The sequence below is a fragment of the Nakaseomyces glabratus genome, chromosome G (assembly GCF_010111755.1).
Source record: "Nakaseomyces glabratus chromosome G, complete sequence".
NCBI classification, from domain to species: domain Eukaryota; kingdom Fungi; phylum Ascomycota; class Saccharomycetes; order Saccharomycetales; family Saccharomycetaceae; genus Nakaseomyces; species Nakaseomyces glabratus.
The window spans coordinates 57,682-84,164 of NC_088957.1; the positions used below are offsets into that span (position 1 = coordinate 57,682).

The 26,483-nt window shown below is 37.3% G+C and overlaps 12 protein-coding genes and 1 non-coding gene across 13 annotated transcripts; 9 read left to right on the forward strand and 4 right to left on the reverse strand.

Annotated features, from left to right (window-relative positions):
* Positions 1-510: 510 nt before the first annotated feature.
* On the forward strand, positions 511-2,187 carry LCB1 (serine C-palmitoyltransferase LCB1; the record flags this gene model as incomplete). Its single annotated transcript, XM_446384.1, has 1 exon — positions 511-2,187. The coding sequence occupies one exon, from the start codon at positions 511-513 to the stop codon at positions 2,185-2,187; it is 1,677 nt and encodes a 558-aa protein (XP_446384.1).
* A 458-nt stretch (positions 2,188-2,645) lies between these two features.
* Positions 2,646-3,188, forward strand: GVI51_G00363 (uncharacterized protein; the record flags this gene model as incomplete). Its single annotated transcript, XM_446385.1, has 1 exon — positions 2,646-3,188. The coding sequence occupies one exon, from the start codon at positions 2,646-2,648 to the stop codon at positions 3,186-3,188; it is 543 nt and encodes a 180-aa protein (XP_446385.1).
* Positions 3,189-3,638: 450 nt separating this feature from the next.
* On the forward strand, positions 3,639-4,328 carry EFG1 (Efg1p; the record flags this gene model as incomplete). Its single annotated transcript, XM_446386.1, has 1 exon — positions 3,639-4,328. One exon carries the CDS (start codon positions 3,639-3,641, stop codon positions 4,326-4,328), a length of 690 nt encoding a protein of 229 aa, XP_446386.1.
* A 118-nt stretch (positions 4,329-4,446) lies between these two features.
* SLH1 (RNA helicase) lies at positions 4,447-10,317 on the reverse strand (the record flags this gene model as incomplete). The annotated part of the gene is made up of 1 exon (XM_446387.1): positions 4,447-10,317. One exon carries the CDS (start codon positions 10,315-10,317, stop codon positions 4,447-4,449), a length of 5,871 nt encoding a protein of 1,956 aa, XP_446387.1.
* A 211-nt stretch (positions 10,318-10,528) lies between these two features.
* YTA7 (chromatin segregase YTA7) lies at positions 10,529-14,482 on the reverse strand (the record flags this gene model as incomplete). Its single annotated transcript, XM_446388.1, has 1 exon — positions 10,529-14,482. The coding sequence occupies one exon, from the start codon at positions 14,480-14,482 to the stop codon at positions 10,529-10,531; it is 3,954 nt and encodes a 1,317-aa protein (XP_446388.1).
* A 1,197-nt stretch (positions 14,483-15,679) lies between these two features.
* Positions 15,680-16,372, forward strand: HUA1 (Hua1p; the record flags this gene model as incomplete). Its single annotated transcript, XM_446389.1, has 1 exon — positions 15,680-16,372. One exon carries the CDS (start codon positions 15,680-15,682, stop codon positions 16,370-16,372), a length of 693 nt encoding a protein of 230 aa, XP_446389.1.
* Positions 16,373-17,134: 762 nt separating this feature from the next.
* ERG26 (sterol-4-alpha-carboxylate 3-dehydrogenase (decarboxylating)) lies at positions 17,135-18,184 on the forward strand (the record flags this gene model as incomplete). The annotated part of the gene is made up of 1 exon (XM_446390.1): positions 17,135-18,184. The coding sequence occupies one exon, from the start codon at positions 17,135-17,137 to the stop codon at positions 18,182-18,184; it is 1,050 nt and encodes a 349-aa protein (XP_446390.1).
* A 580-nt stretch (positions 18,185-18,764) lies between these two features.
* Positions 18,765-18,873, forward strand: tP(UGG)3. The gene is made up of 2 exons: positions 18,765-18,800; positions 18,838-18,873. It is a non-coding gene; the product is annotated as a tRNA-Pro (tRNA).
* Positions 18,874-19,169: 296 nt separating this feature from the next.
* NUP60 (FG-nucleoporin NUP60) lies at positions 19,170-20,699 on the forward strand (the record flags this gene model as incomplete). Its single annotated transcript, XM_446391.1, has 1 exon — positions 19,170-20,699. One exon carries the CDS (start codon positions 19,170-19,172, stop codon positions 20,697-20,699), a length of 1,530 nt encoding a protein of 509 aa, XP_446391.1.
* A 123-nt stretch (positions 20,700-20,822) lies between these two features.
* ERP1 (Erp1p) lies at positions 20,823-21,473 on the reverse strand (the record flags this gene model as incomplete). The annotated part of the gene is made up of 1 exon (XM_446392.1): positions 20,823-21,473. One exon carries the CDS (start codon positions 21,471-21,473, stop codon positions 20,823-20,825), a length of 651 nt encoding a protein of 216 aa, XP_446392.1.
* A 243-nt stretch (positions 21,474-21,716) lies between these two features.
* SWD1 (COMPASS subunit protein SWD1) lies at positions 21,717-23,039 on the forward strand (the record flags this gene model as incomplete). The annotated part of the gene is made up of 1 exon (XM_446393.1): positions 21,717-23,039. One exon carries the CDS (start codon positions 21,717-21,719, stop codon positions 23,037-23,039), a length of 1,323 nt encoding a protein of 440 aa, XP_446393.1.
* Positions 23,040-23,330: 291 nt separating this feature from the next.
* On the reverse strand, positions 23,331-25,214 carry RFA1 (replication factor A subunit protein RFA1; the record flags this gene model as incomplete). The annotated part of the gene is made up of 1 exon (XM_446394.1): positions 23,331-25,214. The coding sequence occupies one exon, from the start codon at positions 25,212-25,214 to the stop codon at positions 23,331-23,333; it is 1,884 nt and encodes a 627-aa protein (XP_446394.1).
* A 410-nt stretch (positions 25,215-25,624) lies between these two features.
* On the forward strand, positions 25,625-26,482 carry SEN34 (tRNA splicing endonuclease subunit SEN34; the record flags this gene model as incomplete). Its single annotated transcript, XM_446395.1, has 1 exon — positions 25,625-26,482. One exon carries the CDS (start codon positions 25,625-25,627, stop codon positions 26,480-26,482), a length of 858 nt encoding a protein of 285 aa, XP_446395.1.
* Between the last annotated feature and the right edge of the window lies 1 nt (position 26,483).

Below are 26,483 nucleotides of genomic sequence, written 5' to 3' on the forward strand. Positions count from 1 at the left end.
ACACTGATCCCATTGGGGTTTGACCAATACTGCATATAGTCATAAAAAACGATACGCGTTAAACGAATTTTTTTTCTTGTTTCTTGGTGAAAAGTGTCAAAGTCGGCGTAGTGATCACGAACTGCTGAAAAATTTCTCGAGAATCAATCAAATAAGGCACTGGTTTAACTGGAATTGGACGTGTTTCGCATTGGAATATATATTTGGAAAGCCATATTGGTGATTTAATAGGTGTCATCAAGCTCTAAAGTTTCATCTGATATTCACATTGATCTGAAGCCGGTGCTTTTGATTGTATTTGCAGATTAATTTTTTTTATCTCTCTGGAGAAATTATCGAATAGGGTGTCGGGAACTAGAAGGTGAATTGTTCCTTTATAAAAGGTAAAGTAGGACTAATCATTGCAAAAATTATTCACCCTGAAGCAATTTTCTTTCTTCGTGATCTATAAAAGTATTACAGACTTGAGCCAGTTTTCCCAGACATTTCTCAATAAGAAGATATAAAACAATGGATGCTCCAAGAGTCAGCATCTCAAGCGTGCTTCCACAATATGTCCCTGTTCCTGTGTTCCTAAGCACATCATTTGCATACATTTGTTTCTTTGTTAACGATGTGTCTGCGAAGATTCCAGGTGGTGCTTATGTCATATCATATATTAAGAAATCTCATCGTGATGATCCCTATAGAACGGCTATAGAATTGGGTTTGCTGATATATGCACTGGTGTACTATTTTTCGAAACCGCAACATAAAAAAGGATTACAAGCTAGCAAGCCAAACTTATCAGCCCAAGAAGTGGAGGCTATGATTGAAGAATGGGAACCTGAGCCTATGGTTGATGATTCATTGACTGAATTTCAAAATTGGAGACTAGACAAAATCCCAGTCATGAAAGATTCTGGTGTTGAAACTCGTGTCACTTTTACAAGAAGCAATGGCAAAGAAACTTTTGAGAATGTCCTAAATATGAGTACGAATAACTTCTTACAATTGTCGAAAACTGAAAGAGTAGTTAATACCGCCAAGACCACCATTAAAAATTACGGTGTAGGTGCTTGTGGTCCAGCTGGTTTTTACGGTAATCAAGATGTACATTACCACTTGGAATATGAGTTAGCTAAGTTTTTTGGAACCGATAGTGCTGTACTGTATGGTCAAGATTTTTGTGTTGCAGCCTCTGTTATTCCTGCATTCACAAAACGTGGTGATATATTAGTAGCAGATAACGATGTATCATTAGCGGTTCAAAATGCCTTACAATTAAGCAGATCTACTGTTTACTACTATGAACATAACAACATGGAATCATTGGAAAACCTTCTAGCCGAACTCACTGAAGCTGAGAAAAAAGATAAGCCACCTGCTATTCCTAGAAAGTTTATTGTAACTGAAGCAATCTTCACTAATACTGGTGATATTGCACCACTACCAGAACTAACAAAATTAAAGAGAAAGTATAAGTTTAGGTTATTTGTTGACGAAACCCTCTCCCTTGGTGTCTTGGGTGCTTCAGGTCGTGGCTTACCAGAGCATTTTAACATGGACCGTGCTCGCTCTATTGATATAACCGTTGGCTCTCTTGCAAATGCACTTGGTTCTTCAGGAGGCTTTGTGCTAGGTGATCATGTTATGTCTCAGCATCAACATATTGGTTCCAATGCCTACTGTTTCTCTGCCTCTTTACCAGCTTATACCACTACAACCGCGACAGAAACTCTGAAGATGTTAGCTGAAGATAATTCAGCAGTTCAGAAAGTACACGGACTCAGTCGTCAATTGTTTGATTTCTTCAACAACGATAAAGATCTGATGGCTTATGTACAGGTGAAATCCAGTGTCCACTCCCCTATTTTGCATTTGGAGTTGTTGGATGATTTCAGAATGGACAAGTTCGGTTATAACAAAGATCAACTTTTCCAAATTGTAAGCTCATTACAAAAAAAATGTATTACAAATAAGTATATTGAGCCATATGAAAACGAAGAGAAGTTCTTACAAGAAATTGTGGATTTTGTATTGGAGAAGTACAACATTCTCATCACCAGAAACACCATTGTGTTGAAGTCAGAAAGCGTCCCTATTGTGCCCAGCTTAAAAATATCTTGCACAGCCAATATGTCCTCCAGTGAAGTGGAACAAGCATGTCATGCTGTTAAAGAAGCACTGTTGAATTACTGCAACTAAGATGACGGAGACCATGACACATAAATAATTATGTTTGAAATATAACTAGGGGCATACTAATTTGATTGCATAGAGCTAAGCCGATGCAATTGAAGCTTTTTTTATAACGGAGAACTTTGTTATGTCATTACGCATCTTATATACCAATTATTGTATAGTTAATTTATTCATAAAGTAAAATATGCATTGACAAACAATTCGCATTGAGGAATGGATAAACAGATATAATCTACTGGTTAAGAGTCATTCACCGCTAATAAGCCTGCATAAGTATGACTTAATATAGATTGCCTTATTTTGTGTCATTACTGACCTGCGCCTAACAAAAATGATAAGTGCACCATGAAGAAGTTAACACGCAGTTCAAAATAAACTATACCAATCCTATTAAGTTATTTCTTCTAGTATTTAAAGATTGGCACTATCTTATAATATCAATTCCTCCATCCAAGTAAAAAATGAGTAAAGAAGCCACCATATATAAAGGTAATCAGACACAAAAGGATCAATCTAAGAGGGACAAGAAAGGTAAAAAGAAACTCAGATTAAAAGTTAATGATTCCGTTCTTGGAGCTGTACAAGAAGCACAGCCTTTTGAGGAAGCTGCTGACCAATTCAAAAAACCTGGTGCTTACTATGGAATTACCAAAAATGAAGTTATAAATGATGTCTTTGGTTGTCAAATTCAAGATCCTGATCGCTCTAACCCAACTAGAAAAACAGATGAGCGTCCACTCGATACTATCCGCGGGTTTCAATATTCTATAACAGGGGATTCTAGGATACTAACTCAATTAGAAACCCCAATATACGGATTTCAGATGAGGCCAGATTTTAATTTCAATGATATAGCCACTGCACAGAAATATAACCAAGAAGTTCATTCATCTGAGATTAGAAAGCCTGAAATAATAGAATATATATCAGATGAGGAGTCACTGGAGTCACCATCAAAATGGAGCTGGTTGTTCCTCAAGAAACCAGAAAGAATACACAAGTAAATGCATTGATACGTTTGCTAGAAAGCAGAACAATAAAACATACTAATATCGTTTTTTGCCTGTATATTCAGATAAGTGACTACCATTTACAATCGTCTTTATTTGATCAACTATTTATGAATTGATAAAGTTCATTAGGTACTTGCTACAAGCCAACTGGGCCATATACATATCCTTAGAGAATGACCTGAACAAAAAGCAATTTCCTAAAGTGGTTAAATCTCGAAATTTCGTAACCTTACGGCATTTCTCTGTGGTTGAAATTTTATCTGAAAATTTTTTGAATCGCGATGAGCTATGCTCATCGCAAACTGTATATGCATTTCATATTCAAATATAAATCATGAGTGAATAGTTGATTAAACTTTCCATTTCATCAAATGTAAAGTAGATCTAGCATTAAAGTAAGATTTTACTAATTGACTAGATTGACTAGGTTTAGAAAGAAATATGTCAGGAGTTAGGATGCAAAAGAAGAACAGAAGGGCTTTGGGGCAATCCCTGGAAATGGCACAATTTTTGGATTCAGGTTCGAATAAAATAAAGAGAAGGATTAGGGATCTAGAGAGATTACTTAAGAAGAAAAAAGACATTCTACCGTCTAATATCATTGTCGAGAAAGAGCGAACGCTAGAAGCGCTAAGGTTGGAACTACATAATCATGAGGTGAAAGAAAACATTAGAAAGAATGCTAAGAAATATCATATGGTAAGGTTTTTTGAGAGAAAAAAGGCTCTGAGAAGGTATAAGAAGGCATTAAAGACATACAAAGCTGATGAAAATGAGGCTAACAAAGAAGCTTTAGAAAATGCAGAGGTTGACTTGTGCTACGTGGTAAATTTTCCAAAATCAGAAAAGTACATATCAATTTTTACAGAAGATGACACAGAGGCAAGCGCAGAAACTAATCTTAGAAGGAAAGCTTTCAGACAACTTGTCAGAGGCAAAATTGCTGATAAGTCTCTACCTGTATCGTTATCAAATATTCTAGCTGGTAAAAAGCTTTCTGAGGAAGCAATCGGTGTTACATTGGATGATGCATTATCACGTTCTAATCAAACAGATGCCTCTCATCAAGAATCTGATGAAGACAGTGATAGTAACGAAAACGAGAAAGAAGAAGATGACTTCTTTGAGTAATTTCAAGAAAAAACTACCAGTACATAAAATGAGTACTATTCAAGTTTATATGTAAAATAATGGCATATTTAGAAACAGAATTATTGAAGTATGAAAGTAAAGGGAAGTAGTGTAGATATCACAACTCCTCTTGCAATTGAACGTTCACCGTGTATTGTAAATCCATCGCATCATTCACTATAGTAAACGTCAGGTTTTCTCCGTACAATTCCTCTGGTATTAATAAATCACATTCTAGTTCAATGATTTTTCCAGTTTTTCTGGGTTGGCATCTCTTTATTATAAGTAATTCTTCATTCTGATAGCCAATACAAAACCATAATTCTTTCTGCGTCTTAGGAAATCTGTCACAATAAACCTCCATATTTCTACTAGAAACACCTGATACATGTTGTGCCGTAATTTGTAGATGTGATGGGTTTGTTTGCTCTAAGACTCTAATATTTGTCAAAGCTGGTATACGCTTCACAACATTCAAAAACTTAGATTCAAAATCTCGAGATACGTTCAACTCTCTGATGATAGGTTTGTATTCGTTGGATTTGCTAGATGCCAGTTTCTGTAGCGTTAATTTGGTTTTTATTGGCTTTGTGGGATAACCATTATTACGGAACTCAATATCCTTGAATCTTTGTATGTCACAACCGGGTAAAAGTGTTACTGGATTATCTTCATACCAGCATCCCTGCTTAATACACTGCATCACTTTAATCAACGTCATTACCGTCGCCAAGTATCCCATTTCACTGGCTATATCAATAAAAGCTTGCAAAATACGCAAAGACTGGTCTAATACAGAAACAGTATCTTGAATGTAATCTGCAATAGGAAGATCTACCCTGCTTAAGTGTGCCTGCAGCAACAAAAACGCTTTGACATGGGGATCTATCATGCTAACCTCTATATCACCTTCAAATGTATCCTCAACTTTATATCTAGACTGAGCTGACATTTCAATATTCATAATGGCTTCACCACCTCTAACAGGTAACTCATTGTATTCCTCAGCTAATGAGAGCCATTTCAATATATCTTGAAAAGATGCATTTCCGTGGATATTTCTTAACACGGTACGGACAGTTTTATGCGAAATATAATAATACGAGGAAATGCTCAAAAAAGGTGTAGGAATAATGTCTTCACCGTTTAACTCTACACACCCTGATTCTTCAAGATTGTATAGCGTTTCATCAATTTGCTTGCTTAAATACTTGCTCACATTTTCCACAGATAAATCCCCTTCAATACCATAGTACGTTGGGTTATGATGAGCTCTTCTGTATAAAAAGGTCCAGCTTAAAAAGTTCAGGGCTTCTTGTCTATTGGTTATTGTGCCTGACGTGATTTCTGCACCTATATGGTCATCTAGCACTTTGTGCAAAGATGACTCTACGGGGAATCCAATATTCAGGAAATGCTTATAAAACATTTTCTTGGAGTTTTTTGTATAAACAATAGCAGTACCGCTAGTATCAAATGCAGGTCTACCGGCTCTACCCATCATTTGCAATATATCGGTTAAATCCATATCTCTATACCCTTCTATCTTGGCATCAAAAAATTGAGTACCCTTAATGATAACCAAGTGTGCGGGCAGATTGACACCCCACGCTAGTGTTGAAGTTGCGATTAAAATTTGTATTTTGCTTTGCTGAAACAATTGATGAGAAATAGTTCTATCCTTCTCAACCAAACCAGCATGGTGTAACCCTATCCCAAACTGTAAGGATAATTTTAATGTGTCATCAGTAACTTGTGAAATGTAATACTCAAGCTCTTGTTCATCTGATATATTTAGGAACCTCCGAGGATTTGATTCCATACCACATAAATGGATTAAGTCAAGAGCAGTAAGTCGTGTTTGTCTACGTGAAGCAACGAAAATCAAAGTAGGTTTATCAGGAGAATGTTGTTTAATAGCCATAAATGAAGGTTTATTCATTGTTTTCATTAGTGGACAAAATGCAAGGTTATCTGTAAATCCATCAATATACATTTTCAGCGGTACCGGACGCACACTAGATGGAAAGTTAAAGAGACCATTCTCTTTGACTCTCAGCCAACCAGCCATATCGTGAGCATTTGAAACTGCTGTAGACATACCTAATAATCTGACGGGTTGCTTTGTTTGGGTGGAGACGTAATTCATACGACTCACAATCATCTCTAAAATAGGGCCTCTATCACTAGCAAGTAGATGGATCTCATCCATAATAATTAATGAAACCTCTTGAACAAATTTACGAGTTTGCCAATTACGCGAAATACCATCAAACTTCTCAGGTGTGGTAATGACTATAGTGGCGTCTCTGACATCTCGAGGATCTGGTAGAGAATCTCCTGTCAGTTCAACTACCTTATCACCTGTAACAGGTGTAATTTTCTTCTTCCAATCATCGACCCTTTCTCTAACCAGTGCCTTCATTGGAGCTATATAAACGACTTTCTTTCCAGGAAATTCCTTAAATGCATGCCACATAGCTAATTCAGCAACAACAGTTTTACCTGAACCAGTTGGGGAACCAACAAACACATTATCGTTAGTGTTGTATAGTGTATGGAATGTCATAGTTTGCATGGGGTTGAAATACTTAAAAGAGTACATGGATTCCAGCAATGGGTTATGTAGTGCTGAAACTGGCAATGGTCTCAACTTTTGTAGCTTTGTTAATACATTTTCATTATATGGTCGAATCAGGTGTTGGAATGAAATTGCACTTGTACTTTCACAGCCCAGCCATGTGTCTGAAACTACTTTTACCACGACTTGAGGTGGCAATGGATTGGATAGTGGAATCATAAAATCAAGTTCATGATCGTTCTTCATTGATCTTCTATTGAGGATAAACTTTTCAAAATACAAAATTTGAGACTTATTGGATTCTTCCACTGTCACCCAGAAAAACTGAGCCTCCCCATGAATCCTCAGATTCCATATAAACGTGGGCGTTAAGTTTACATGGACCCTCATTACATTTGATGTGATCGGGAATATCTCCGAATCAATCTCAACTTGTGGAAAGTAACTTAAAAGAGAGAAAATTTTGTGACCCATTTTTTTATTATGTACTAATTCGCCTAATTCTTCTGGATCCATGTCAAGAAGTCGATCCATTGTGGGATTTTTGTTTCTTATTTGGCTTAAAATATTTTCTGGTAGATCAAATTGGCAAAGTGCGTGATCAAATGACCATAATCGTTTCTCAATGGATTTGCACACATTAAGCATAATATTTGTAAAAACACCCCATCTCCTGTTTAGACCAATTAAAAATAAAGCACGACAAATTCTCGCAGCATTTTGAGCAACGTAATTTGAGTCCGAAGAAAGCGCAGAGTCAAATATTTTACTTTGAGATATAAATGCCTGTAGTAAAATGTTTGTCTTACCGTGATTGCTTTCTAAATCGCCAGCAATTTGGCACGGTGCAGCAGATTCGGCAAGTCTGGTTAATTCGCTTGCTTCTTCTTCTCTGAACTTTAAACCATCGAATTCACTAGACATACTGATCATTGAAAGGACGTCAGCCTCTGTTGCCCGTGGGTTAGAAACTTGATTGAATATTTCCACAGATTCATTAAGTAGATAAAAATCGGACGCAATTTTACCAAGATCTTTTGAAATGAAATACATAGATACCTCATCAAAAACTATCATTTGTAATGAATGTAATCTTCGTGCAGCAGCTATGATCATGTTTCTTCTCCTATCATATAGTTGGGGATCAGACATAAGCTCATCCCATTCGATAGCATATGTGAATGGATTTTTTTTCATACGTACAAACATGTAAGTATAACCCAGCCACTGTATAGCTTCTTCGACATTTGTTACTGTTCCAAGAGATATTTCGGCATTCAAATTATCAACCAATTTCGCACCAAACCTGGATTCAATTGGATGCTGTTGAGTAATCAATGATACGTAGCTGTCTAGTCTGTCAGCTGACGTACACAGTATACCGGTTCCGTTTGCAGACCCAAAACCTGGTCTACCAGCTCTACCAAAGATTTGGATAACATCTGATATGCCCAAATCTACAAATCCTCCTCGTTTGGCGTCATAAACCTGGGTACCTTTTATAATAACACAATCTGCTGGAAGGTTAACACCCCACGCAAGTGTTGCAGTACAACAAAGGACCTTAATTGCTCCCTCCTTGAACAGTTTTTCTGTAAGATTACGATCGGACCTTGACATACCGGCATGATGAACCCCAAATCCAAACTGAAAAATTTCTTTAAGATCCTTATCTCTATTTTTGGCTAGTTGCCTAGAGTAAATATCTTTTACACTTGGTTCGGGTGCGTACAGTGATATTTCGTTGTTCTTTTGAGCCATACTTATGAATGTTCTAGCACTTTTGACAGTATCTTTTCTGGAGTGTACAAATACCATTACTTGGTGGCCCTTTTCAATCATTTCTGTTAGCTTGTCATAAGCAACTCGATCAATGTTTTCCCTGGCTTGCTTGCTTCCAGCTTTTCCTCTGCATCCAATCAACTGTTGTTCTAGTGGCTTTGGTCTAAACGATTGATCAAAGTAAAACATACCGATCTGTCTATTTACACCCAAAAAATCTGCAACATCCATAAAGTTAGGTAGTGTTGCAGATAAACCAACAATTCTGATCATTGACTGACTGCTTTCTACTTGTCTTAACGTTCTGGCAACTAATGTTTCTATAACAGAGCCTCTTTCTTCATGTAGCAAATGTACTTCATCTATAATTAATAGTCTAACCTTTGATACTAAATCGTTATCACCGTTCGACTTACGAGTTACGACATCCCATTTTTCTGGTGTAGTCACAATTACCTGAGTTGATAGAATTTCAGCCTTTGTAAGTTGCATATCACCAGTTAGCTCACGAACCATAACATCAAAAGGTGCCAATTTACGACTAAATTTATCAACAATTTCAGCGGCTAAAGCCTTCAAAGGCGCCACATAAATAATTTTGAAATCATCATATTGAATATCTATGTCTCCACTAGGCCCCATCTCTGAGTATTGCTTGATTGTATTCAATATAGTTAGAAGTGCGATATCAGTTTTACCGGCACCAGTTGGTGCACAGATCAACATATTTTCATTAGTTTGGTAAGCTACTGGATAAACTAATGATTGAATTTGATTCAATGTTTCATATGAGAATACAGTCCGACAATATTTATCAAGGGAAGAAACTTGAATTAGTTTTGTGTAAAGTGAACTCTTGGCCTTAATTGGATCAGCTGCTGGTATACATATTTCCTCATATGTTTGATAGGATTGCCTGGTTGTTCCTTCCGGTAAAGTAAACTTTTGATTTCCAAAACTTAGACTGCTACTACCAGCTTCGTATTTTCTGAAAACATGGGGATATTTTATGATCTTTCTTAGGGGGTCCAATTTCTCATTTTTGGTTATTTCTTCATTGGCTTTAATCTGTTCTGCAATTAAGCCATCATCCAAATAATCGTTAGGGTTCTCTGTTTGGTCCAGCTCATGTATAACAAATTCTGTAGGTTGTGACGTAATAAAAGAACGGTTCTCCACCAAAAATGAAATCAACTCCATGTTTTCCATGCCTAGAAAATCTAGAAGCTCTTTTTCGAGATCACCGTTGTCATATTCATTAGTTATACCGAGTATTGATCTAGTGAATTCTTCATATGATACAGAAAATGAGGCTGAATTTATTAACCTCCATAGCCTTTTGTAAACTGCCTTTGTACTAGATTTATTCTTATCGCTGATTAGAAAGTTAATGTCAAAGTTTGGATCTATAAACTCATCGAATATATCATCCCATTCATTCCTATCCTGTGAAAGCACTGCCAATTTACATTTTCCTGCGGATTTAATATCTTTGTTTAATTCATTATCTATAGCTGGTACCATTTGGGTAATGTCCTCCATTTTCAATTGAACGCATGCATCATTCATGGTCTGCATGGCATTCATGAAAGAGCCTGACGAATTTACAGAATATGTAGTTGTCATTTTCAATGGTGCCTAGATCCGGTGAATTAGGCTGCATGAAACCGGGCTTTTTATAAGAGCTTGAGCATCAGGATATTCTTGACGCCAGGTCTTCAAATAAGTGCTAACTCTGAGAACTGTGATTTAGTAAAGATCACTCTTATACGTTGGTAATGATACATGCGATATGTGTTATGTAGGGAGCTATGTAATTATAAAAGAGCATACACACTCATAGCATGTTTACAATATGTTCAATCTGGTTGAAGACATCATTCTTTTCAATGTTCTCCCTATGATTCCAAATAATATTTGTTACCCGAGAGCATAAGGCTTCCATTTGGGAAACAGAAAAGCCATCTGTTTTCCCAATTAGTATATCATAAAGATTGTTCAATCTATCTTCATCAATAGATAGTTTCACATGAACGTTTGTTGGTCTGTCTGTCCTGATATTAGTTTCAATGAGTTCCTGAGTAGAGCTTATGCTGTTCGATTGACTCTCAGCATCATTCGAAACAACGTCTTCCTTAAGAGGTTGTGATGGTTTGTCCTCTTTAGTCGAAACTTCGTCAACATTGTCCAAACTGGCGGGATAAAGTGTAGAATATTCGTCGTCCTTTGTAGAAGCCAGTTGGTCAACTTTGAGATCCGAAGGCTGTTGCTCATTTGATGAATTTTCTTGACACTCATTCCCAGCTACTGAAATTTGTTTCATTTCATTATTGGAATTTGTTGCTAAATCAGGACCAGAGCTTGGTAAAAACTCATTTTCGATGATCTCCTTCTTTTCAACTTGAAGCTGACTTCCAGCAGCCACACCTACATCAACAGTATCGCTTGACTTGTCAGTAGAATTTGATACATTTACTAGTTGCTTTCTTTCATCTTCAAGGTAAAGTTCTTGTCTTTCAATATCTCTCTGCCTAGTCGCCTTACATTCAGCGATAAACTCTGGTGTTGAAATATCCTCGATACCCATTTGGGCATTTGCATACATTTCTGATGCTTTTATAATCCTTTCTCTATCTCCTGTGGTGTTGGCATCTCGATAAATACACTCAATATCTTTCAAGAATTGCTTTGGTTCGGAATAAAATCCATTCCAAAGTCTCTCCTCTATGATATCAAGATCCATGTTAAAGAATCTCTTGCCAGTAGCAACCTCTAATATCATGCTTTCATCTTTTACATAGGCCGGTTGCCAGTTAGGGATATTTTGCATTTGAGGTTCAAAAAGGTGCACCAGAAAGGCATCATCTATAGGAGGCTTCCTAAATCTCTTGTACCGGTTCTTGAAAAGATCCATTAACCCAGATAACTTAATTTTAAGAACGTTTTTCAGCTTCATATCTTGGTGTTGGAATTCCTTCAATTTTCTTCTCAGCAACTCTTCCTTTGAGAGAGGTTTACCTTCAGCATCTACATTACTACTGTCTCCAGAAATGGCTAACGGCAGCTTTGCTAATGGTTCAGTTCGCTTTCTCTTTAGCATATAGGCGGAGGGTGGCAATTTAATATTTTCAATTGTCTTCTTCAAGTATGTAGTTCTTTGCTTCACGTTCGGCTTTTCTATCTCAAATATATTGGTAGCAAATTCAAATGATGCTAGTAAATCATTCGTATAACAATCTTGTTCTGAAAGTGACTCCGACAAGCAAAGTAAAAATACCTTATCATCAGAGACAAGAGATTTCATTAGTGAACTCAACGTCATTATAGCATTGGATGGAATTGTTTTCATCCAGATATCAAAATTTGGGATAAATATGATAGATGGTTGTCTTTTACGAGCTTCTATGAACGCCTGGACGATGGCAGCCTCTATTGTTCTTGTACTGTCAGCTACTAAAGAAGGAATATCCAACCGTTGTACATTGAACTTTTCCAGAAAGTTCAGTATTGCACTCCCGATATATGATAAGCCGTTACCTGGAGAACTTGTAACTAGTAACTTAGGTCTAAAAGTACGTAAGTTAGTTATTTGCTTAATCAGTTCCACTTTAGAGAACCCATCAGAGCCAGTATCATCGGTGAAATCTTCGTACTCCATATATTCATCAATGAGAGATTTAGATTGAGATACTTTCATATGTGCGTCAGGCAGGATATCGTTTATTGTTGATTTCAGCCCTTCAAACTGAACATCTAGCAATTGGTCCACAGGTTCAGGTAACGGTTGAGACGACTCGCCAACTGACCTGTTTGAGGAAGGAACAATTTTTTCTAATGCTCTAGTAAAGTCAGAACTATTCACCCTTATTAGGTCTGTATCAATAAGCAGTTTGCCACTACTTCTATAAATTTGTGGATATGTTCGTTGAATGCTTGACAGAGCAGCTTCGGTGCATAAAGCTCGTAGATCTGCACCACCATATCCTTTTGTTAGAGATGCCAATCGATGAATCAACTCATCTGACAAAGGAGGTGACCATTTTTTTGTATGAATCTTTAGGATGGTCTTTCTAGCATTCGTATCAGGCAATGGAAAATAGAACTCTCTGTCAAATCGTCCAGGCCTTCTCAGTGCAGGATCAACAGCATCCGGTCTATTGGTTGCACCAATAACAATAACTTGGCCTCTATTGTCCATACCGTCCATCAAGGCCAACAATGTTGAAACTATACTGGCATGAATTTGCTCCTGTTTTGAGCTCCGGACTGGTGCTAGACCGTCAATTTCATCGAAAAATATTATCGAAGGTTGTTGTTTCTTTGCTTCTTCAAATAAAAGTCTTAATTGTCGTTCGGCCTCACCTACCCATTTTGAAAGTATATCTGCACCTTTTCTCATAAAAAAGGTTATTTTTCGTGATTCACTTGAACAGCTGGCAGCAAGTGCACGCGCCATTAATGTCTTACCGGTACCTGGTGGACCATGGAATAGGACACCACGCGGTGGCGTGATATTAAACTTCTGATATACCTCAGGATATAGTAAAGGCAACGAAACCATTTCTTTTAGCTGTTCGATGTAGTTGTCTAATCCACCAACATCGTCAAACTTAATATTCATATCAACTCCCAAAGGATCTAAATCAGCAATTTCAGGTTTCTTTTTTCTCTTAGGGTCTCTCAAAGGATTTTTTGGTTTTCTTTTAGACTTACCGCCAATAGGAAGAATTTCATCTTCAGAAGAATCAGAGTCCAAAATTAGTTTCGGGTTATTTGCGTTGTTTTGGCCAAAAAAATTAGTGTTTTGTCCAAATATAGTAACAACATCATTTCCTCCAAAAGGTCCACCAGTAGGAAATAACCTTCTATTGGGACCTGCATTCTGAGACGCATTCCATCCACCACGGCCACGTCTAGGTGATGCTGTAGCATACGGTGGAATATTGGACGCAGTAGCAGTAGGGTACTCCTCGACAGGAAAGTTTGTCAAGGGTGGGGGTATTCTGTAATCAACCTGTTTGGTACGTTCTCTTAGAGACCTCTTTTCCCTAATAGGACTATCCTCCTGAAGTTCTCTAATCTCATCAGCTAGTGAGAGAGCTTCTTCGGAATTGTTTTCTGTTAAATTCTCTTTGGAGTTGTATAATGTCGATCTTGTTCGGCTGCGAAGACGTCTCCCGGAGTTTGTAGTCTTGCTAGGTGAATTTGTTGACCTACCTGTAAGGCGTCCTCTAGTTCTTCTCCCCGTTTGTTGACCGTAGTCTTCGTCATTTTCACCGTCTTCAGTAAACGCTTCATCTTCTGGATCAGGCACGACAAATTGATCATCTGCTCTTCTATTCCTCTTTTGTCTAAGTTTTGAGCTATTGTAAACGTTGTCTTCATCATCGTCCAAATCAGAGGCATCGTCATCCAAAAGATCATCCGATAAATCTTCCTCATGGAAACTTTCATCTTCCTCCTCTGGGTCATGGACCTTTCTTCTCCTTGATCTACCCGATCTTCGAGAGGTATGCGGTACATCTTCATCTTCAGGAAAGATATCTTTGGTACCGTTTGGCGCCTCATTGGGTAATTGACTTTCTTTAGCTGTTTCTTCCTGAAGGTCATGATTATCTCCATTTGGTGCTTCACTATTGGTTTCTTCATCTAAGAAGTCAAGTCCACTTTCTACTTCAGCGTAATTGATCTTCTTCAAAGATCTTCCTGTTGTGTGAGTTACACCATTCTCATCTAAAATTTCGTTATTGGCGTCTGAAACTCTAGCACTATGGCGCAAATTACGAGTCATCGTTTTCAGTAGTTCAATGTTATTACAAATTGTGAGAAAATATCAAACTATTTGCGATGGCACAGTTCAAACTGACAGAATTTCAAGTTACTACTATATAGTTGAAATTATTCCCAACGTTCTTCCCACTCACAAATGTTTTACTGAAAAATGGGGAATAACTGTATAATCCCTAAGCAGGCACTTTCCAATTGTATAAGTCCGTTTCCCAATCTTCGTCGTCACTTTGATTACCTCTCAATTTCAATGCTGCTCTAAATCCACAATCCTCTTGATTTAGTACAACGTAGAGTTGACCTCAGAGCACGAATATCACAGTTAAATTGCTTCTGCGGTATTAACACAATCTGGATATCAACAAAGTTTGAGTCGTCCCCATCTTTCAACTCAATAAAACACCTAATAACCGAGGGAAATGAAATTGGCCCACCGCCAAATTTCGATTCCCGCGACGTGAAGTGCCAAGCTCGTGTATTGTGATATCATTGGATAACTGGCATAATGAAGATACCCATCTCTAAGCTAAGAACAAACCATTTGCACTTTCTTGGCATCTTTAAAGGCACCAGGTGCTTTTACTGATAGTGATAGGATTATGAACGGTCTGATATCCCGCTTATAGATGGATCGGCACATTTCATTTTCTTGTTTACTAGTATATACCTTCGCAGAAGAAGCAGTTTTGCGTATTCATTTTAGGATGACTAGCACCGTATTTCATAAGAAGATTTGGTATTTTATCCTGGAGTCGCAGTTATCTTGCCCATGACGGTAACAGATTGTAGGCATGGTGCCACAACGTCATAGCTACAAATCGTTTGGTGTGAGTCTTACTGAGCCTTGCACTTTCGGGCATCGAAACGAATATCTAAGGGTTGGCTGGAAATCTCAAGGCATTGATGGGCATGGCTTTGCATAACTTAAATATGACTGATTGTCTCATCGCCTTTAACTTGCCTTAAATTTAAATGGTCATTGATTCTGTCAAATGCCTATGTACTTCAAGAAAGTTACTTTTCCATCTATTTGAATAGCAACATATAATCAGCATATTGCAGTATCTTGCATAGTTGGTATCTCATTGCGCTACAGAATTAAAAATAAAACATATTCTAGGAAGCATATTTCGTATTAACCGAAATCATCTGAATTGTACTAAGCACTTACAATACAAGTTTTGTATCTACTCCTCATAATATGTCTGGTCCAGGTGAAGACGGATTACCAAGTTACGAAGATGTGTTGAAAGAGGAAGAGAGACTGCAACAGAATCAACGGCCCCAGCATGGACAGGACTTGCCACCAAGTTATAGCAGACCACCACAGAGACCGCCGAGTGATACTAAGCAAAGACCAACCGAACCCCCTAGACCTAGTTCAAAGCCATCTAAATTGCCAAGTAGGCCAGGTGTTAAACCAGCTAATACGAAACCAGCCAAACCAGCCAAACCAGCTTCAAAGCCCACGCCGAGTGTCCAACCTAAACCATCTAATATACCATGGGTCTATCCAAAGGGTTATTATTGTGAGAAGTGTCGGAATACAGGGTACAAAATAAAAAATGGTAAATCATGTAAGCGTTGTTGGAGGCAGTTTGCCACTCGAAACAGTGCTACACCTATGGGAGGTCCAACAGTTGTAACAACACCGAACACTTATTACTCTGGCCTGCCGTTTGGTGACTATTTGCATCCGTTTTCACAGCCAACATATCAGTATGGTGCTCCCCCAATGCAAATAGGAGGACAAGCACCTATATATGTACGACCAGGTGATCCAAGATTAGGCGGAGTAGTATGTGGTGAATGTAGAGGTACCGGTAGAGTTCGGTTCTTTTTAGATGAGGATCTCTGTCCATTATGCAATGGTGTGGGAAGAATAGTTCGCTAACAAACAAGACAAATATGACATCAATGATGAATTACAATGATATAGACACGACACCTTTCACAAACGTACCTAGCACTAATAACCTTGTATAATAATAATATTAGTATCGAACTTTACATATAATTATCATCTAATATATCCAATCTGTCACATACTATGGAGCCTCCCCAAAATGCATTTAAAAAATGCCTTTACTAAGATTAACAGAGTAAAATATGGAAGACGGCAAATAAAATCATAAAAAACTAAATTACCAAGTGTAATACATCACATGATTATTTGTATAAAGGAATGTATTTTTCTTTTTTAAGTTTTTATGTATTCTCCTTTTTATATTATGTTTATACTTGTTTATGTTCATGATTTCCGAACGCTAAGTATTTGTTTCTAAAGCGAGATGTGTATTATTTTTGATCTAAGAATTTTTTGGAAGAGGGTATAGTGGAGTGAGCAATGATTAGATATAGTGCAGTTGTTGCAGCTATAGCGTACCATTCATTTGGATTGTCTATAATTATTTGAATTTAACATTTTCTTACACTTGCCCTATATCGTTTAACAGAAAATTTAGTTGTTCACCTATTTCGTTTAAGACCTTTCATCTCGAAACCCGAAAAAGCCCTCGACAGAAGTTGGTTTACATAACAGACACATGAAATATAAAGGCTTTATGAAAGGAATAATAGAATAAAAGATCCAATAACACTTCAATTAAAATCAATTAACTGTTTGCATAAAGAGGTGATTAACCAGAGGTGATAGATGTCTGAAATCAAGTCTGTTCTTTTAATTGGTGGTGCTGGATTCTTGGGTCTTCATCTGATCCAACAATTTTACGATGTTTCTCCAAGGCCTGATATCCACATTTTTGATATTAGACCTCTTCCAGAAAAGATTTCAAAGCAATTCACATTTGATGTCAATGATATTAAATTCCATAAGGGTGATTTAACTTCTTCTGAGGATATTAAGAAGGCTATTCTGGCAAGTAAGTGTAATGTAGTTGTACACTCCGCTTCACCTGTCCATGGAGGTGCTGCTGAAGTCTATCACAAGGTTAACGTCACTGGTACCAGAAATATTATTGATACCAGTAAGAAATGTGGTGTTAAAGCCCTAGTATATACCTCGTCTGCTGGTGTAATCTTCAATGGTCAAGATATTCACAATGCTGACGAGACATGGCCAATACCAGAAGTCCCAATGGATGCCTATAATGAAACCAAAGCTATTGCTGAAGATATGGTCCTGAAGGCTAATGATCCAGATAACGATTTCTTGACAATTGCGCTAAGACCAGCTGGTATATTTGGACCGGGTGATAGGCAATTAGTTCCAGGTTTGAGAACTGTTGCTAAGCTTGGTCAGTCAAAGTTTCAAATTGGTGACAACAACAACCTGTTTGACTGGACATATGCAGGTAATGTTGCTGACTCGCATGTTCTGGCTGCCAAGAAACTTTTAGATCCATCCACAGCTGCTAAAGTTTCTGGTGAAACTTTCTTTATTACTAATGATACACCAGCATACTTCTGGGCCTTAGCTCGTACTGTCTGGAAGGCTGACGGTCATGTTGATAAACGAGTTATTGTATTGAAAAGACCACTTGCCATTGTCGCTGGTTATCTATCTGAATGGGTTTCTAAACTTGTTGGTAAAGAGCCAGGTTTGACTCCATTTAGAGTCAAGATTGTATGTGCTTATCGTTACCATAATATTGCTAAGGCCAAGGAATTGCTCGGCTACTATCCTAAAGTGGATATTGAAGAAGGTATCAAGAAAACTCTGGCCTGGATGGATGAAGGTTTGTAAGTTATAAAGCCGCTTTATGTAACGATGAATAATTTAATCTCTAATGATATTTAAAATAGATTCCTTATATTATATTTCTATATTTATTTTTCTTCTGGGCACTGATGTTATCTCTGGACTACTATTTATATTTTGGAGACCAACTGTAGAACTCCCACAACATATTAAATAATGTCAGTGTACTAATTATGATTTTATGATTTATTCTATTTTAATAAAGCAAATGGAATGCAGTTCCAAAACTACAAAGTGCTAGATACTACCTTTACATGTATCTCCAAGTTCCTGGACAGTATTTTCTAAAGTGTACATGAACTTCAAAAACAAACCATATGTGTCCTTTTCACTCAGCATAGCAGAATAGCGGATCAAGCGTTCAAATAGTCCTGGTACCGGCCTCAATTCGAATCACAAGGAATAATTTTAATAATTAGATAGTTCAAAGATTTTATTTAATTTGTTTACTTTCAAAGAGATAAGCGGATACTAATACAACTTATGGTTAGTCTTGGTCTTACACGTGATTGTCTATTATACCATATGTACTACTGTCCCCGAAGACAATTCAACCAATTAATTAGGGCGTGTGGTCTAGTGGTATGATTCTCGCTTTGGGCGAACATGGATAAAATCCGTGTGAACAATCACAAGCATGCGAGAGGCCCTGGGTTCAATTCCCAGCTCGCCCCATTTAATTTTTTTTTCCGTTGAAGTTCATCATTGTCGAGTATATCATCTAAATTGTGAAAATGGGTTTCCAAATTTTTTTGCTTGCAGGGTAATAACGTACTGAATTTATGTTGAAATATTTCAAGCGATGAGCAAGTATTGAAAATATTTTTGATTGTTGAGTTAGTAGCTGTTGGTATCTGTTTCAAAGATTCATTCATTTAAGCGACCACAATTAAAGTGCATTGTTGTCATCGTCAATATAGGGTTTAACAGTCTTTTGGTTAATATTCAAGAGCTTATACATAATTGAACAATGGTGTCTCACTATGACAGGATGAAGAGGTCTTCCATTGCTCCTTATAGGAGAAGTAATGATAGTAGTAATAGAATTGATAAGAAGACTGGCAAGAAGGGGCATGGTCTGATGTCCAAGTTGAAGGATTTGGTATCTTTCGGTTGGGCGCAGGAGCATCACAAAGATAATGACTTTAGTGCCAGAGACACTGGAAGAGAAAGAACTAATGTCAGTAAAGGATCCTATGCAGCAGTTCCAGGCGGCTTTTTTAGTTCTGATCAGAGTTCTTTTATATTAAGGGAGAGAAGTCGGATAATGAATGAATCAACGATGCATAGTGAAGCTGACACATCAAATGCCAAACTTGCCGACTTTTTTGCAAAGAAAGGGAATGAACCCTTATCTGAGATCGAAATGGAAGGTGTCTTAGCACTAATGCAAAAATCAAGAGGTGTTGCAGACGAATCCTCCTTTCTAGGTAACTCCTCAAGATTGCTTGGCGATATCTCCAACGCGAATGCGTCTCAAGTTTTAAGAACTGGTAATATCTCAACCTCTTCTGCTCTTAATGTTCCAAATTTTAAGCCAAGTACTGATGAAAGCAGGAACATAAATGCAAAAGAAGTCGAGAATAGTACAATTGTAAGCACACCATTAAAGAGGAAAAACTTCGACTATTCATCAATCAGATCACCATACCGTACTGTCATTTACAGATTTGATGACAGCAATAAGAAGAAAATATCATCAGTTTTTGATAAGCCTGAATCATCTAGTCAAGAAGTTGACGAAACTCCTAAACCTTCTAACTCTAAACCTCTAAGCAACACCGCTTCTGCACTTGTTTCTTTGTTAAGCGACAAGGATGCTGCAAAAGAGTCGATTAAGCCAATGGCTAATCCATATACCTCCCATCTTACTGCTCTGAGGAAGTCTAGAGAAGATCTACCTAGTATCAATGATAAGATAACTGTTCCAAAGAGACGTCAAAGATCTGAAACAGAAGATAAAGAGGAAGCCAAAATCACATCCAGCAACGGAGAGGCCCAAGAAGACACAAATATACCAGAAGGAATAGCATCTAGGAAAAATGAGGAAGCACAGGATTCGTTCACCAAATATAAGCCTATGCGTTCTTCATCATTGCGTGATTCCGTCTCTTTAGCACATACAGAGTCAAATAACGAGAAACAAATGAATTCTCCAAAATTTGTTCCTGCTCCACTTGATAAGAATGAAACTAAGGAGACTGCAAAGTCCGATCTAACACTAACATCATCTGATAAACAATCAGAATCAAAACCATCCTTTTCCTTCCCTGTAAATTCCACAACCAAAAGCACTTTTATGGGTACTAAAAAGGAATCGACATCCCCTGCTGTCAATAGCCAGGCAGTCAAAAATGTTTCAAACAATGAAACCAAAGAAATCAAACCACAGGTTCATGAATGCATTTATGATTTTGGCAATCCAACCTCTTCCGGATTCAAAAAAACCGATATTGACGACACCTTAGTTAGCAAATATAGAGGCCAATTTGTATTCTAAATAATACGACCTCTGATATGCATGTCAAATTTTTTTTAAATTTATATATTAACTAAAACAGTAAATGGATAAAATATATACAGTAATATATTTCGTGTTCGTGAATGTAGCAAATTCAAGTCTTTATAACACCTTTTGCTTTACGAAGAAGCTTCCCAGGTGCTTCATTTGCCAAGCACATGTAGCGCCAAGCACAATCAACGTAATGATTCCCCACCAGGTAGCACGAGAGTTCACAATTTCTGAAAGATCTCTAAACAGAACTTCACGTTCTCTCATTAGCTTTTGTTCTCTCTTAATTGACTCGATTTGAGCAATCAATTGGATAACCTTTTGGTGCAGCAACTTGACTTTAGTGGTTGCCTTAGAATCCAATTCAGAAGCGAAACCGACTTCAAAGTTGACATCAATTTTTACCTTAGGTTTGTAAGACCAACCTTTACTCTGAGATTGTAAACATATGTTGTGTTCACCAGAATCTAGAGCAACAAAGGTAAATTCTGAGGATGGGAGAGCTTTCTGGTGCACAACACGGTGGTTATCATCAAAAATTTCCTCAACATCAATCATGACACTTATGGTATCCTTTTCTGGTACACCATACTTACCAATCTCATCGATATATACTTGTAGTTCGTGTGTACCCTTCAACACAGTCCCTTTGGATAATTCCTTTTGGAAACACTTTCTCTCACCAGCGGTACTATAGTAGTAGAAGCCGTGAGCAACATGCACGCCAAAAACTAGACCAACAATCAATTGAAATAACTTCATTCTATAGCGTTAGTATATCGAGTACCTCTACCCTGAATTGCACTTTAAACTCAATTGAGACCACGAAGTTGGTTGTTTGGCTCTTTTTTTTATTTCGCTGGAAAATCGCCAACTTTTGAGGAAAGTTGAAAGTGATCCGATGCGATGAGACTAAATATTTGGTATAGTTGTCAAATAAATGACGTTGAATAAGAATTGTTTAACTAAACTGAATCAGATTACTGAATAAATTTACAACGGCTTATGAATTTGTTGCTACAGGATCCTTTCTCTGTTTTGAAAGACTATCCTGAAAAGCTAGTGCATACACTAGAAAATCCTTTGAACACAGAATGTCTGGAATTTAGTCCCGGTGGTGATTATTTAGCATTGGGTTGCTCTAATGGTGCTGTCATTATCTATGATATGGATACTCTTAAGCCCATAACAATGCTTGGTAGTAAATTGGGGGGTCATGTGCAAGCCGTGAATTCGGTTTCATGGTCTGGATGTGGAAGATATTTGATTACTACATCACGAGATTGGTTTATTAAATTATGGGATTTAGCTAAACCTGGAGAACCTTTGAAAGAAGTTTTAATGAGTTCCTCCGTATGGAGTTGTTGCTGGGTAGATGAAAGTAAATTCACAGCTGTTGCAACTGTATTTGAAGAAAAGGACGCCTTCTATATTGACTTTCACACTGAGTTGAGTTCACCATCCGTCTTACCTGTTGTTACACAAAATAACGAAGATTCATCAGGAAATAAAGGTTATGTACTAGTCGCATTACCTCATCCCAAACATCGAGATATCATTGTCGTAGGTTCATCAAAAGGATGGCTCACATTCTATCAAGTAAAATGTACATCGGTTGTAGAATTTAACATAATCAAGGAAGAAAGGGTGGCTGCCTCAAATGTGAAGCATATAATAATCTCGAACAATGGTGATAGATTAGCTACAAGTTCAGCAGATAGGACAATACGACAATTTTCTATGAAAATTGGATATAGTGAAGATAACGAGAATCTCTCAATCGAACTAGAACAAGAATGTAAGTACCAAGATGTTATCAATAAACTGCAATGGAATTGTATCTTCTTCAGTAATAATTCAGCAGAATATCTTGTTGCTTCCGCTCACGGTTCTTCTGCTCACGAGCTGTACATTTGGGAAACTGGCGCGGGCACATTAGTTCGCGTTCTAGAGGGAGCAGAAGAGGAACTTATGAATATCAGCTGGAATTTTAATAATATGTGCATTGCTTGTAATGGATTTGAAACTGGTAGTATATATATATGGTCGATTGTAATTCCTCCTAAATGGAGTGCACTGGCACCAGATTTTGAAGAAGTTGAGGAGAATGTCGAATATGATGAAAAAGAGGATGAATTTGATCAAGTTGATCTTGATGAACAAAGACAAGAGATGACAGAAGCAGAAGAAGTACCTATTGATTTGGTCACACCAGAACAATTTGATGTAAGGTGTAATGACTTGTCTAAAAGGTATTTTACGATTCCGATGGATTACCAACATATCTTATTACTTAAATCCTCAAACATGATGACAGATGATATTTAAATCAAACTAAATTGTTAACAAAATGTGCATTTATAGTTTATGAAGTATAAGCTATTGTTTCTTGTATTTAACTGTTATTTTATTGCATTCTAATAGATTTTATCGTATTTGCTTTATCGTTTTAACCAATATTGAATTTTATAATCTGCATATTGATCAATGAAGTTTGATCACCTTCCCATAAACAAAATATAAAATATCATAATGGTGAAGTATATAGTGAATTGGAATATGGAGTAATTATTTCATCATATTAAAAAAAATTCTTTTCTGATTACTATATAGAAGCCTTTATGTAAGGAATACTTTGGTTAATTCGTCGGCCAAGTAGTCTGCCTCAGCCTTGAAGTTCAACTTATGCAAGTTGGCAACTGTATATCTAATTCTAGTTTGATCGTTGTAGTTATCTTCACGAGCACGAATTCTAAAGTCATACTGATTCATTTGAACATTTTGAGTAGTTCTTGTGAATTCATCTGGGTCATTTTCTTTCAGGGACATGAGAGTGTTTGCATCAACTCCTAGTAACTGTTTAGCTTGGTCATCAAATAATGTTAACCATAGGTTACCAGTTTCATCTATTATAGAAATTGTTAAAATGTATCTCCACCTTGGAGATGGGTTATTAATATCACACTTCTCACATCTCCATGTACCATCGGGTTGTTCAATGACTTTTTTGTTACAATTTTCATTAGAACAAGCAGGATAAGCAAAGTTGTCTACCTTCATAAAACTGATAGCTGCCTTAACACTAAAAAAGTCACCACGTTCATTCTTTCCAAGGTTTTCAGCCTCTGCTCTGGCAATCGTTATACGCTGACTAATGAATTTTGCTAAGTTTGCTGCAGAAGTTGTTCCTGCTCCTGCATCTTGTTTCAATGATGTAAAGTCTTGATCTTTACCTTGCTGATCGTACCATCCCTTTAATTTATAAGCTTCTGGAATTTCAGGATTGGCAATTAAGGTGCTATTAAAACCCATAGATAGCGACTTACCCCCAAAATCTGATACCCTAACACCCTTGATAGCTACCACAGAGCCCTCTGGTAAATTGAAATCGAGCGCTTGTTGATTCCATAGACCCACGGAAATAGCAAATCCAGAATCGTCAACAATCTGTATGTCACGACGATCAAATTTTTTACCAGCTCTAGATGTTAGTTCAAAGTGGGGGTTGACAGTTTGAATTATACCTAAAACATCTACGTTAGAGTTGTTTTCTTGAGATTGGATATTGTCTAATTTAATAAAGTTAAAGTGAGTCTTTGGTACGTTATTCTCATCAAACGATTCTTCAATGACAGTTTCTCTATCCAAATTCAGTTCGTAAGGGTGAGACAAGTTGGTAAATTGAGGTTTAGCAGGTTGTAGTCTCGCTTTTGAAACATAATAAACTTTACCCTCTTGCAATATTTCATTAAAAGCAGTAGCATTATCATTGAATGCGGTAGCTCTAATTTCACCAGAGGTATCCAGGAAATTAACGTTAAGAAGCTTACCTTCACCTCTTTGATTATGCCAAGTCTTAATATCACCCTTATAAGAAACTCTAGCTTTAATAGTCCAAACATTTTGGTATGGTGATAGTTGTTCAATGGCAAAGATTGCTCTTGATTTTTGAGAAGCAGAATCATTAAATTTGTTGTTGTGGCTAGTTGTTGCATTACCAATTGCAGTTGTTGATGATGGCATTCCTAGTGTACCATTACCATTAACATTAGAGCTCGAATCTACCTGTTGCTGCTGTTGTGGGAATGGGGAATTTGGATCTTTTCTAGCGGCGATGACTTCATTCAATCTGTTAGCAAGTACACTGTCCAAAAATTGAGTGTTGCTATCAACTACTTCTGCTCCAGATTGGACCATATCAAAATCTTCAATAACTAGAACAAGTTTCTTCTCCTTAATCAACAATGGTTCCACTCTCAGAGTCTTGATAATGTCACCCCTGTCAATATTCATTGAATGAAGCTTTGGAATAGCATCGGCTTTAAATAACGCCTTCATGTGGTACACACCGTCAGATATCATAATAAGAAACTTCTTGTTTGGCTTGCTTGGATCAGCTTTGCGGATATTAATCACTTGATAAACACCATTGGCAGGATCCTGGTACCGCTGCTGGTTAGTGAATATTGCGACAAAATCGCCCTTAGTCAACTCTGCACTCATTTCTTTATCTGCTGTAACTGCTTGACTAGTGAATCCTCCTATATTGAGTTAGCTTTTGATTCTTTATGGCGGTTATGAGTTACATTAATCGATTCAAATAAGAATAATGCCGAAATAATACAAATAGTATGTCAACTTTCCAGGAAAGCAACGCGTCAGAATAGAAAAGTGGCGATGAGACGCGTAAGACACGAAAGGGTCAATCATATGCTCAATCGTGAAACACGAAGGATATTATGATATCCATCTCTTCGGCAACTCTTCGGCCGCTCGTAGGTAGCTCATCGGTAGCTCATCGGTGAGTCCAAACAGTATTACGTTTTATGTATAAATATACAGTATGGCAATAAGAATACAAAATTGGACCTTATCAAAATCCAGATCTGTATCATAGAGCAGGATATGGCAATATGGAGAATGAAGGGACTGTGGATGGGAAAGTGAAGGTTGTTATCAGCGTTGTTCTTGATGAAGATGGGGTACCTGGCAGTGGATTAGTCTTTGACCTAGAGAGTATTCGATATCTGCGTGAACTTGGGATAGCAGGTGTGTTGTCGGGTACTCTACCGAGCGCTACTCAACAGAATCTATTTCTTACTGTACCACTTCGGCTCATGATTGAAGAAGTCTTGTGGCTTCTCATTAACAATCTTTGTGAAGTGAAAATCATCCCAGCCAATTCTGGAGATCATATGGCCAGCATTATCAAACAACGAAAGCTTGAGCTGGCTGATATGAATAAGAAAAACATGGAAAAGATGTTTGCTTTACAAAGAGATTATAAGCGTGCACTGCATAAACAAAAATTGGAGAAGCTAGGAATTAAAGAAAAAAATACCGACGCAAACGAGGAACTCATAAATTCATCTCTCTTTGTCGAGACACCCAACACATCGTTGATTACTCCAGAAGCGATAAAATCCCATCAGAGAGACCATATTTTAGATCTCCTAAAAAGTGCATTCTCGAAATACAACACATACTTGTTATACCAACAATTAAGAAACCAAAATTATGTCCTGGCTCCTGGTGCAAGATTCGGGGGTAAATATATTGCATATCCTGGAGACCCGCTAAGATACCACTCTCATTTAACCATTCAGGATGCTATAGACTACTACGAAGAGCCTATAGATCTCTTGCAACTGCTGAGCGGTGCAAGATTAGGTACCACTGTTAAAAAGCTTTGGGTTTTTGGAGGCGTGAAGGATAAAGAAAAGAATAAGCCAGTTTCATTTTACTCCGTAGAATGGGCTGGGTTTGGTTGAA